The sequence below is a fragment of the Alligator mississippiensis genome, chromosome 3 (genome assembly GCF_030867095.1).
Source record: "Alligator mississippiensis isolate rAllMis1 chromosome 3, rAllMis1, whole genome shotgun sequence".
Classification (NCBI taxonomy): Eukaryota; Metazoa; Chordata; order Crocodylia; family Alligatoridae; genus Alligator; species Alligator mississippiensis.
In genome coordinates, this window is record NC_081826.1 from 75,169,354 (window position 1) to 75,182,619 (window position 13,266).

Sequence of the window (13,266 nt, forward strand, 5' to 3'; positions counted from 1 at the left end):
TATTTTGGTGTCAGTTTTTGTGAGTGCTTTATTTTCTCTCCAAGGCAGGTTTTTTATGACCACTGTGATCTTTCCTAGTTGAATTGTAGGATTTTTTTAAAAGAAGAAACAGACTTCTCATAAAAATGTTCTCAAATAGTTTTCTCTTACCATTCATATTTTTCTGTTTACATTTTTTCTTCCCACTAATTTGGCCAATTACTTACTTTCAGCATTGTGAAACTGGGCCTTATGAGTCATCAAATATATATCCCATATACTTTTATATAATATGTTTTAATCTGTCTCCTTCTCCCTCTTCCCCCCAATATAATGAAGTTGTGATTGCTTATGTCACGAGTAGTACCTTACCCAAGTTTCAGGATCAATGGTAGCCTGATAGCAGGTTTCCATATCCCAAGAAAGGGTGTTGGACAAAAGACTTTGATCCTGAAACTGCTGTGGAGTCTCAGAACTTGAAATAGAGTTGTTTCAAATGAAACACAGTTGCTTTGAAAGTACATGGGATCTGGCAGCTGGTTCCACTCGTAACAGTATAATGACTTCAAAAACTGGTACAGTAGTGAATGTAATACCCTCTAATTATAGTGTTTATTAATATTACACAATTAAACATTTTACTTATCCACTAGTTATCACACCTGAAATAGATTGGTGAATATGGATACAAGTGAAACAAAGCTGACTCGTAATGTGGATGTAACATACAAAATTTTACTTGCTATTTTTAATGAACGTGAGTGGTTATGAGATCTACTTGTTGGTACGTAAAGCTGTTTTGACAGGAGAAGCTGAACAAATTGATTTAATCTCTCTTGATACTTGATTGATGCTAGTTTTTCCTGTTAGTGTAACTGTCTGGAAGAGAAAGCAACATGTTTGTATTGGAATCGCTGACTTACTATGAACGAATATATCACCAACATTTTTGTGTGCATTTCCTAAAATGCAAGTGATGAACAGGTGAAGTTAGTTAATATTTGGAGGTGAAAGCTTATGATTTCTAATGTATTTTATTTTGTCATACTTCATAGTGCCTGGCTTGGTTAGCATTGACTCCAGATGAAAATGATTCATGCAGAGTCAAATTACTGTGTCATCTGCTTGTGGCAGGTGTTCATTGAAACATTAGGGAATTCTTCCTGTTGCCACCTAGATGGCAGAAATTAACATCCTTTGGCGGCCCTGTGCATTTCCACTGAACAAGCTGATATGGCTATAAACACTTTCTCCATCTTAGCACAGTGTTATTCTAACACTGTGTTCATATGTTTGTAGCAGCGTATATGAAATAATGCACAGATTTTTTTGACAATGATGCACAGAACTCTCCTGTAAAAATGTCAGTTACTCCATGATGATGATCTCATAGATAGTAACAAAAGTTGAATTATATCAGGCATTGTTAGACCACTAATTATTTTTCAGTTTTATTTGAAGTCCTTTACTGTGTGAAATATGCCTCATCTTGCTAAGTAGCTTATGAGTATGTCAGTGCCAAATGTTTTGACAATAAATTAATTATTTTTAGGACAGATCTTCCTGTAACAAGGAGGGCTTAATACTGCAGGCCAGAGGAAACTGAATTTAATTCCCAAAAGGCATAGAGAATGAAATACAACAATCATGCCATCTTGAGTATAGTGACAGTATGGCTAGTGAAAGGATTTTATATCAGATTCGATTGAATATCATATTAAAATGGCCTGACTTGCATTGATATAAGTGTTATGGAAACTTGTGACTCTGATGCCATCCAGATTTTACACTTGTTGCAAATTGTGTTCTGCAAATTTTTTTTTGTAATATGCCAGATGTTCAAGTGTGGCAAACCAACAACCAAGATATTCCACATTTTAATATGGAATATCTTGTGGCATGATTTAATTGAATCTGTGGCATGTTCAGTGCTGGCCTCATGGTGCAGCTTTAAGTTTGTTGATACGGGGGCATCCAATTTGTTTGCTCCAGACAGAGGCCTTTACAGTCATTTGTTGACACCAGTATCAAGCTGCAAGGTGGGACTTTAAAAGTCCCTCCATGGAGGGAGATCATCAGCTTCTCATGCATAGGGACATCCGTGATCCCTGGCTGCTCATGGGCTAGTGTACATGGAGTTGGCAGCATATGCTCCAGTGATAGCAGGCAGCTGGGGATGGGGGAGCTCCATGGTGAACGTTAATTTTGTAGAGCTGCCTGCAGCACCTAAGTGTCGCCAGAGGACATTTTGTTGAGTGGACATGCAGTTTCAAAGTGCTTGGTGGGGGCAGCTTGTGGACTGGTGAGCTCCTGAATCCACAGCTACCTGCACCACATACTTTTACCAGCACACATGCAACTGGCTGCACCTGCATCAGGTATGGGCAGCTGGGGGTAGGGTAGCTCGATTGCAAATGCAGCCAGTTGCATGCCCCAGCAGATGTGCAGTTGGGATCTGACAGATTTTTATTGCTGATCTCCAGAATCACACATCCTCCCATGCACATATGACATGGCATGATAGGACACTCAATTTTTAGGATCTGTAATAAAAAGTCAGATTAGGTGTTGGTTTTCTCCCACACTTGTGGGGGGGGGGGGTGGAAAAACATACAGTTAACTGTTTAACTGCAGAGTCTCAAGAAAATCTCTTAAATGAAGTATGCACTTACCTGATCTTAATGTAAGTAATTCTCATTACATGTACAGCACTATCAGTGTTATAGTAGCCTTCAAACTGGGTGGTGTCCCTCAATTTCAGTATTTCTAATGGGAGCCGTGACTGACTATTAGAAGTAGTATTGGATTACTTAAAGAAACATCCAGCAAAGCCTTAAATATCTGTTTGAAATTTTGTGTATATGTAGCATGTAAGGAAAATATTGGTGTTTTATAGCATATTAGAAAAGATGATCTCTTTCTGCAAGTAAATGTGTTTCAACTGATGGATCCAAATTTGTCACTTCAGTGATTTCATCTTGCGCTGCATCAGAATTTTGTATCAACTTCTCTAGGCAATCCAATTAGATTTTAGGAGAGGAGAATATCTGTATAAACTTTACTGAAAATAAATATCTCTTGTAAAATTAATAATTACAGGCTTTGAATTGAGAAGTGCTTATGTTACTAATGGAGTTCTGTTAATGCTCTTTAAATGAATGTGTAGGAATAAATCCTCCATGTAAAAAATTATGCAGCTGTCAGTGAGGCTGAAAGTGAGTACATTTGCTCCCTCTGCTCAAGGATTCTCTGGGGTTTTTTGGTTTATAATTCCACTTTCTTACTTCAGGAAAAATCATGTCTGTCCAGGGGCTTATTTTGACTTGGTGGTCAAAAAGGCTGGTCATAAGGATTGGCCTCAGTGAGTGTGGGAGATACTTTTAAATATGTTTCCAAAATCTTTTTAGTAGCGATTATCAAATGCACAAAATGACAAACCATAGCTTTTAATATAAAGGTAATTCTAGGAACATCTGTTAATGTACTTTCCAGATCCCCGTGGGGACCATTTTGAATGGGCAGAAAGACTGATTTAGGAGCTCTAGAAACTATTAGGTTAGCTGTGTAAGCTGAGTACCCCTACTATGGAGCTTGTGGACAAGAGGGGCCCTTCCCCTCCCCTGGATTCTTTGGAAACAGACTTTAAGGAGAGACATCATGACAATTTTTTCCTTTATCTAATTTCTTTTTAACGGGTTCTAACTTCAATTGCAGAGCTACTCAGCTCATTTTTTTTAGATTAAAGTTAGTGCAGTAATGCTTGAATGAACTTTTACACAGTGTGAAACCATACCCAAAATGTGTGAACTACCTTATTCTTCTCTATCAAGGCTCTGTGGATTCCAGTATTGTGGCCACAGGATCTGATGCTTTTCTTGTGATGCCAAGAAATGGAGTTTTGTCAGTACATTTATCAATGTTCTGGGTTTAATAGCTTTTTTTCCCAGTAAGATTTGCATGTGTTAACCTCTGTTTGCTCCCCTATTTTCCCCTCAAAATAAATTATAGTGCACTATTGTATGGACCTAAGCAACAAAGCACTCAAAGCCTTTTCCAGACTGCCTTTTGTCTTAGGTGGACTCTTGATTAAGCATGTCCAAATACTTATCTAAATGAAGTATGTCCAGTGCCTCCAAGAGGTAGTTGTAGTAGCAAGCAAAGGTTGCTACTACAGGTTGCTACTACTAAAGGTTGCTTTGCTTGCTACTGCAGGATGTGCATGCAGCTATTTAGAGAAGGGAGCACTGTTTCAAGATCACACATCATCTTTACTAGCAAGATGTATGAATTGAGCATGTTTACAGCACTGTGACTGAAGTAGTCGCATTCTGTAAACTTAGTCTTCCTGTCATAGTATTTGCTGTTTCTGTAAATGGAGAAAGCTGTCAAGCCTCCTTATGCTTGATGAAATGCTTGCACCCTGCATTCTCTCACACTTCCACCGTTGCATTGGGATCTGCTGCTAGTCAAAAATAAAATAAAATAAAATTCCTCTCTCCTGTGACCTCTCTGGTTGTCAAATTCAAAACAAAACATGGTTGCATATGTTTGTGCATAGCTATTGGGGGGGGAAAAAATCATTATGGAGGAAGTTTGAGATGTACTGGGTTCACAGAGTTTTCAAATAAATTGATTGTGACTGGACGTTCTATGCACACAGTCATTTAGAGTTACTTTATACAGTTCTTCAGAGAAGAAAACATTACTTTTCCTATTCTCTACAGCAGGGATTCTCTACTCTCCCATTATCCTGCCTTTGGTTATAAGTTGACCCAGATGCTGCCAGACCTGTGTTCAGAGCCAAGGACATGTGCTGCACACAGTACCGCTCTAGGATTTGTGCAACATGTGGGACCTGCACCATAGACAGTGCCTGCCCCATGCAGTCCAGTATCTGCACCATATGTGGTGCCTCCTGCCTGGTCCAGTACTGTCCTCCATTCAGCCCTGCATAGCACAGGTCTTCAGTTGGTGGGAACAGGCACCATGTGGCCCACGTACCAGGACTTGTACTGCACACACTGCCTGTCCCAATGACTCCAGGACCTGCACTGCATGCAACGTTCTTCCTCCTCTTCCCCTCCCACCCCCTACATGCTGGTCTGAGACGTGCAATTCTGGGCACCGCACTTCAAGAGGGATGCGGATAACCTGGAGAGAGTCCAGAGAAGGGCCACTCGTATGGTTAAGGGCTTGCAGACCAAGCCCTACAAAGAGAGACTAGAGAACCTGGACCTTTTCAGCCTCTGCAAGAGAAGGTTGAGAGGCGACCTTGTGGCTGCCTATAAGTTCATCACGGGGGCACAGAAGGGAATTGGTGAGGATTTATTCACCAAGGCGCCCCCCGGGGTTACAAGAAATAATGGCCACAAGCTAGCAGAGAGCAGATTTAGACTGGACATTAGGAAGAACTTCTTCACAGTTCGAGTGGCCAAGGTCTGGAACAGGCTCCCAAGGGAGGTGGTGCTGTCCCATACCCTGGGGGTCTTCAAGAGGAGGTTAGATAAGCATCTAGCTGGGGTCATCTAGACCCTGCACTCTTTCCTGCCTATGGAGGGGGTTGGACTCGATGATCTATTGAGGTCCCTTCTGACCCTAACATCTATGAATCTATGGAGAACATACAGGTCCTGGGGTCTGCGGGCCCAGTCTGGCCCACGGACTGACTTGATGCCACTCATCTGGCTCATGTGGCCGGATGGGTTTAACACTTCTATTCCACAGGCAGCATTAGAAAATGTTACAATCACATCTTTTTTGTTTGTTTGTTCTTAAGAAGCCAGTGGTTGGAAGCTTATCCAAATCAAAGCACAGCATCATGTAGCAGGAAGTGGCATGCAGCAGCAAAGTGTTACAAAGCTTGAATATTGTTAGTTTATACCTCTGAATTTGAGAGTACAATTTGTATTAAAACCTCCCAAAAAGTTCTTAACACACAGGCTCATTTTTTTGTTTGTTTGTTTGGGGTTTTTTTACTGGAATTTTAAGTAAGACACAGCAGAAGTATAGCAAGTTCTTTCAGTGCCCTCAGCAGAGGGGTATATGCCGAAGTGGGGGGAAGTCAGGCCAGCTTCTGGAGAACGCAGGTGGGGTGGCACTGGAGAGGGAGTGGAGTCTTATCTGCTCCAGCTCTCCACACTCTGGCAGGAGCAGCATGGGCTTAGGCTGCTGCCGCTGAGGACAGGCAGCAAAGGAGGCGCTTCCCCCCCCTAGTACCCCATTTGTTTTGTTCAGCCCAGGTTCAGGGCTGTGCATCCCATGACCACCTTTTGGAGGGGGCATCATTTCACTCCTCTGCAAGTGTAGGAATAGGTCCTCCATATAAAAATTAGGCAGCTGGCAGTGAGGCCGAAAGTGAGTACATTCCCTTCCCACCCCCTTTCCCCTGCCCCCCCCATACACTGTTGGGCATAGCCTACGTCTGAGCTGTGTAGGGTTGCCCCTGTCATGGCAAAGACTCCTAAGGAAAGGAGGCCATAAAGGTAAGCTTGGTGCCCTTCCTCCCTGCCCTTCCCCCCCCCCCAACCCCCCTGTCAAGCTACTGAGAAAGTGACCCAGAGTCCTGTCTTCCTTTGGGCTGATTATAAAGAATGATATGGCAGTTGCATAAACTTGTCCTGTACAGTTGACTTGCAGTGGCAGAGGAAGCTAAAAGTAACACGTGTTGGACCACGTTTTGAACTTCTCTCTGGGGAGCCCTGTCAGAGCTGAGGCCTGCAGGGACTTGTTTTGGAAGATATGCAAGAGTACTCTTTCTCTAATTGCTCTACTCCAAATAGTGCACAGAGGAGACACTGAGCAGCTTAGGGGTGCCATTCAAATGTAGCAATTGTGGGAAGTCTGGCCCTTGTTTTGCACTTTGGAAACGCAGTGCAACTACAAATGAATGGGCACTGGAATTCCTGAGTTCCTGTTAAAGTAGTCTGGTGTCTACCACAGAAAAAGGCTTAGATAATAGCCCAATGTTTGTTTCATTTTTGCCTGCATTTCTTTCGTAGGTGTTGTGTCTTCATGCAAATCACTAATAACTCTAATTACAAATGAGGAAAAGTTTGAAACTTGCTTTTCATAAAAGAAGCCTTCTACTAAATAACTGTTTGCCCTCTTTCTTTTCCTTTCCCATAGGTTTGAGTTCTGTGAACCTGCCTTTGTGGTTGGTAATTGTCTGGAAATAGCATCAGACAGTCATCAGTATGACCGGATTTATTGTGGAGCTGGAGTCCAGAAAGACCATGAAAACTACATGAAAATTTTACTGAAAGTTGGAGGCATTCTAGTTATGCCTATAGAAGATCAGGTGATTCAGTGACAATTTCCCCTTTCTGTGTTTTGATATGAAATCAAACAACTTAAATCAAGTACTGTAAAAGCATCATCATCTTCTCAAGTACAGCGATACGCTGATTATTTGAATCTTTTACACATTCTTTTCTTTTTTTTATTCTTCTTTTCTTTTTTAAATGATTCCACATTTTAGTATTTCACTTTTTATGTGCAGCTAATATTACCTGCAAGAGACATGGCTAACATGAGTGTTAGTTGAAGAAGGGACATGATCTAGTTTAAATTTAATTGATTAAAATACTGAGATATTGTTCCCCTTGAAGTCCATGGCAAAACCATAGGGATTTTGCCATGAACTTCAGTGGTGCTAAGACTTTACCCAAACACTGTGCTGTAGAGTTTCCTTGTAGCTTTTTTGATTTTTACATTAACTTCTATGACTTTTTACTAAAAAATTACAGACTTCTTGTATCCTGTGGTGTTGCTGATTTTTGTTTTTCTTAACAATACCCTCTTAAAAAATAATAATCTGCATTGATTGTGTGAAAGGAAACTCAGCATTAACAGGGACAAGTGACTACAGGGGAAAAAGTTAAACCATGCTTTCACTTGTTTTAGATGCCACTTGTAACAATAACAGGTAATGCATTTTTAGACGAGTGTATTATTAATAGTACTTAGCACTTCTGTTACTTTCATCCATAGATTGCAAAAGGCTTTACAAAGGTGAGTGTTTACTGATGGGGGAACTGAGGAACACAGACTTAACAATTTACCAACATCTATGCCCCTCCGAAGCCCGATTGTTAAAACGCTGATGGTCAGATATGCAGGTTACTTTGTCAATGACGAAAAGTTGTTGAATTTTTGCTACATAGTTTCTTATTGTAGACAACCTTTTACCATTAGTACAAGTGGGTGCTTAACAAATGTTAGTCATATGTCAGTTGTATTCACTGGATGTTTATTTTCATATACATTTTTCATGGAATATATGAACCCAATCAAGAGAAAATAGACTAGGATTAACAAACAATACAAGTGCTCTGCTTTGCTCATTGTAACACAAAGTACAGAAGAAATGAAAGTAAGCACAAGCCTGGACTTACTAGCTTTTCCCTTGATCTGCCAGAGAGCCCTGCTTATTACTTCAAATAATAATGTTGGGGATATTTGCCAGTAGTCTGGGAGAAGAGTAAGTACTATACATTAATGTAGTACCTTTTAAGTGAATATCCATCTTATTCTAAGTGTGCTGGCTACTGTGGTATTTAGACACTGGGCAGTCCAGGATTTTCAATACAAGATCATACAAAAACAGATAAAACTGCTAACTTTTTATAAAAGTTAATGTGCTTTTTTCCACAGTGCAGGTTACAGTAATACTAAATATTAGTTTGGAATTAGTGGGGAATATTATCACAAGAGCATTGTTAATAAAGTTTTAAATGCATGTACAAGTCCTTATTTATCTTTTAAGAGCTAAATTAAAAGCCTTTGAAACAAAATGGGAAAAGTCTGAATTTTGTATGCGCTACAAAATTTTATCTGATCTGGGAAGAGAATGGGCATTCTAAATTACTTTGAAGCAATTTTAAATGCTAATGTTAAATTAAACTTCCTCAAACTGAAGAACTGCAAATGTAACCAAGACCTTTTATTAACTGCTGAATTTTATTTTCTGTTTCTCTCGTTCTCTTGCAGCTAACACAAATTCTGAGAACTGGACAGAACACTTGGGAAAGTAAAAACATTCTTGCTGTTTCATTTGCTCCATTAGTGCAACCAAACAGAAACGACAATGGCAAACATGATACTGTGGGACTGCGTATGTATAATTTATGGCATCACCCTTCTGGCATGGCTAGTTTATCGTGCTTGAGACGATATTCCTCTTGGGGGAGGATTACATTGTATAGACATACGGTAACAGAATGGGAACGCACTGTTTAGAAAAATGATAGGCTCTCATTGTGATCTTTAAGCATTGGTGGCTTGTGTTCAGGATCACTGAAGATGTATCTGTGTGCATAATGGTTTAAACTTACGTTTTCCAATGAAATTATACAGAGACTTCTCCAGCTTCCCCTTTCTTACTCTGGCTCATTCCCAAGGTCCAGATATTTCAGTATTTTCTCTGATAGTCAAATTAATTTTGTCCAAACACAAATAAAAACATCCATATTTAACATCTTTTAGCATGCTTAATTTTTTTTTTTCCTGAGGCTTCAGTCTGCCTTCCAGAGAGAAATGAAACATAAGTCCCTCGCCTCCCCCAGAGTGGAAGGAAAGGGCTTGCTGTCCCATAGGCCAGGTTGGAATGTATCTTCTTGTATACAGATCTCTCTGCCTTGAGAAGAGAGCAAGAGTACTTTACTTTATAGGGCATGGAGATGCCCTACTGCCATTTAGTGGTGCTTGGGATTTTCTTTCTAATTTCAGTCCTATGCCAGATATTTAAGCACTTGGAGATGCCTTTTGAAAATACAACAGAGATAGACATCGTGGTAAGGCTCCTAAATGCCTTAAATAATCTGTCCCAGAGGGTGTTAAATAAGCACTAAAGAATGACAGAGCCATTGTCAAGACCTAAATGCATTCTTTGCATCTGGCTTCACTGTGAAAGATGTAAAGAAAATTCCACCAGGAGATCCACTCCTCCCCAGGGAGAAGTCTGTGCAGATGACCCAAACTGAGGTTTCAGTAGATGAAATTGTAGAGGAAATTGATTAACTAAACAATAGCAAATCACCAGGTCCTGATGGCATTCACCCTATGGTCCTGAAGGAATGCAAATTTGAAATTACCGAGCTCTTAACTGTAGTGTGTAACCTATCACTGAAAACAGCTGTGGTATCAGAGGACTGGGGTAGGGACAGACATTACACATAAACCAGTTAAAGTGGTCAGAAACTGGCTTAAACCTGTAACAGAACATAAGTTCATTGCACATAAACCAGTTTCAAAATGGCCGAAGCCAGTTTGGGAGAAACCTGGTTGAATGTAGTGTATCAGGCTTAACTGTGATTGAGCCTAAACTGGTTTATGCAGTTTGTCTCAGACCCCTTCCTAGTTTAAGTTAAACCAGAGTCCCCCAGCATCCTAGGCATGCTCTCTGGGCTGTCTTCTCTGCTCCAGCAGAGCAGGGCTGATCCCTGCCCCTCTACTCTCCAGTTGGAGCAGGGGCAGGGAGGGGTAGGGGCCTGGCCAGACTAGGCCCTACAAGGGAGCAGGGAAGAAGTTCATTCGCCCCCTCCCTCCCCTGCCCCACCAGCATGACTTGCATTGCTCCGCTGGCTGCTCCCGTGTCAGGGGCATAGCCAGCCCTGGGCAAAGTCCTGGAATGAACTGGCTAGGTAGAGAGGGTTGAATTCCCCTCCGCTGGACCCAAGCCTCGGTCTGCTGGGCACTCCCCCCCCCCCCGGCGCACTGCCACAGCGACAAGAGTTTGGCCAGACACTGACTGGTATGGCCCCCTTAGACGATGCTCAGGGAACAAAGTTATTCCTGCAAAGATTCAGTAAGTTCATGCTCCAGCTTTTTGAATGTCTGCCCCTAGCCCTGGAGGGTTGCCAGTGGGATTACAATATTTAAAAAAGGCTCTAGAGGAAATGCAGGGAACGATAGGCCAGCAAACCTAATTTCTGTTCCTGGAAAATTTGGTAGAACATATAGATGAATGTGACTTGCTGGTGAGGAATGAACATGGCTTTGTCAAAGGGAAGTCATGCCTCACCAACCTACTGGCATTCTTCTGAGAGTGCCAATAAGCAGATAGGAGTGTCCAGTTGACATAGTATATTTGGACTTCCAAGAGCCTTTGAAATCCCCCATCAGAGGCTCTTAACTAAATTAGGTAGTCAAGGGATTACAGGGAAAATCCATTTGTGTATTAGAAATTAGCTCAAAGATGGCAAACAAAGAATGAGTATAAATGGTCAGTTTTCAGGGTGGACAGGGATTCCCCAGCAGTGTCGCCCATGGATCTGTGTTGGGACCAGTGCTGTTTAACATATTTATAAATGATTTGGAAAAGGGGGTGAGTAGTGAGGTAGCCAAATTTTACTAATAACACAAAATTATTCAACATGATAAAGACCAAGGGGGACTGTGAGTAGACTTTGAGGAACTACAGAAGGATCTGACATGATTGAAAAACGGGCAACTAAATGGTAGATACAGTTCAATGTAGGTAAGTGTCAAATGATGTATCCAGGCAAAAGCAACTCAAATAATAGCAACTATGAAGGGCTCTACATTTAACTGCTGCCATACTGTAAAGAGATCTAGGAGTCATTTTGAACATTTCACTTAAAATGTCAGCTCAGTGCTCAGCATACATCAAAAAGGTTTTTTAAAAAAAGGGGGGGATTATTAAGAAGGGAATTATTAACAAAATAGGAAGTATCACTATTCCCCTTTAGAAATATACTAGCCAATTGCCTGTTAAGAATGACTGGGGGTGGGGGAGGTGGGGACAGAAGCGCATGTCCGGCCCTACACCACCCTGCACTTTGGTTCTGGCCCTGCTCCCCCATTCCTGAGTCCAGGCCCTTTCCCTACCACCCCATGCTCTGGGCACCCCTGGCCCACATAAACCTGCCTCCCCTCCCTCCCAGCTGTTGGCAGGGTGCAGCGGCAGCAGGGCACTGTCCTGCCTCCCTCCCTCCCCCTCCTTGCCAGTTTTTGTCAGGGCCCAGTGGCTCCGAATCCCTCTACATCTGGCCCCACCCCCGCTTCTCCACTGTGCTGGCCTGGCCCCCCTCCTCACTTCATCCCCTGTGTCCCGTTCTTGGAGCACTCTGATTGATTGGTTGTTTCAGTCAACCAATCAAAGTGCGAATAAAGTGTTATGGACAGACAGACAGACTAAGGCTTTTATAATATTAGAATGGTGCATCCACACATTGAATACTAAGCCCAGTTCTGGTCCCCATACCTCCAAAAGGATATAGATGAACTAGAGAAGGTCCAGAAAAGGGTAACAAGGATAATTAGTGGTGTGAAGGGGGCTTCCCTATCAGGAGATGCTGAAGAGGCTAGGCCTGTTCAGTTTAGAAAAGAGATGGTTGAGGAGGGACATAAGGGTTTATAAAATATGAAATAGCAAAGAGAAAGTAAATAGGTATTTATTGTTTACTCTCACAAAATACAGGACTAGGGGTCACAAAATTAAACTAAGTTTTTTTTCATACAGTATGTAATTTAAATATGCGGCTCCAATGCCACCAGATACAGAAGCTGACAGTTCAGCAAGAGTCAAAAAGGGATTGGATAAATGGAGGAAAGGGGCATCAGTAGCAAGGAAGTTAGGGCCTTGGTACATAGTAATTTTGGGCAGCTCCTGGAGCTCTCAACACCTGGATTGTCCACATATATTATTAACACCTGAAACTAGTTTTAAGCACTTGTTAGGTGGCTCAAAGTTGCACCACTCCAGGGCAGGATTATCTCTGATCTCTGTAGCCACTCCAGGCTTTACCCAAATGTAAACACCCCAGTGCATCCCCACATGCTCACCAGTACTTCATATTCCCTGCTTACTGCCTCCCTTCTCACCATCTTACTTGTGGCTGCCAGCACTCTGTCCCAGGGCAGCCATCAGGGAAGGGTTTTCCTGGATGCTGGGTTTGCTGCTCTCTGGGCCAGAAGAGCAGCAGCAATATTAACCCTTCCCTGCCTGCTTCCCTGGGACAGACAGCAGGTTGTCTACAAGTAAGTAATGCCCTGGGGACAGGTGGAGGCAAGGGGTAGGCTCAGAATGGGAGGTGGGAATTCTTACCTTTCAGTCTTTCAGGCCCCTGCTGGCCTGAACTTGACTGCTCCAAACTTGCTTCAGTTAGCTCTAACACTGATCAACATTTGTGCAGCACTCATTGTAAGGTGCAACAAGGCCCTTAGGGATAAAGCCTCCAAATCGGAGCTTAAACTTGTAAATGCTGGAGGCTGAAAATGAGAGAGGAGCAGTGGGGGGACAAAAAAACCCTGGTCATACCTTGTTCA

At 42.1% G+C, this 13,266-nt stretch overlaps 1 protein-coding gene and 1 long non-coding RNA gene across 4 annotated transcripts in view; one reads left to right on the top strand and one right to left on the bottom strand.

The window, feature by feature from the left end:
* PCMTD1 (protein-L-isoaspartate (D-aspartate) O-methyltransferase domain containing 1) overlaps nt 1-13,266 on the top strand; it is an 88,126-nt gene that overhangs the window by 69,087 nt on the left and 5,773 nt on the right. For all 3 annotated transcript variants that reach the window (XM_006268301.3, XM_019498631.2, XM_006268302.4), the window contains 2 exons: nt 7,105-7,276; nt 8,968-9,091. In XM_006268301.3, coding sequence (XP_006268363.1) covers nt 7,105-7,276; nt 8,968-9,091 — 296 coding nt within the window. The remainder of the gene's footprint in view (nt 1-7,104; nt 7,277-8,967; nt 9,092-13,266) is intronic.
* Nucleotides 1-13,266, bottom strand: part of LOC109285977 (uncharacterized) — a 74,552-nt gene that overhangs the window by 33,332 nt on the left and 27,954 nt on the right. The window lies entirely within an intron of this gene.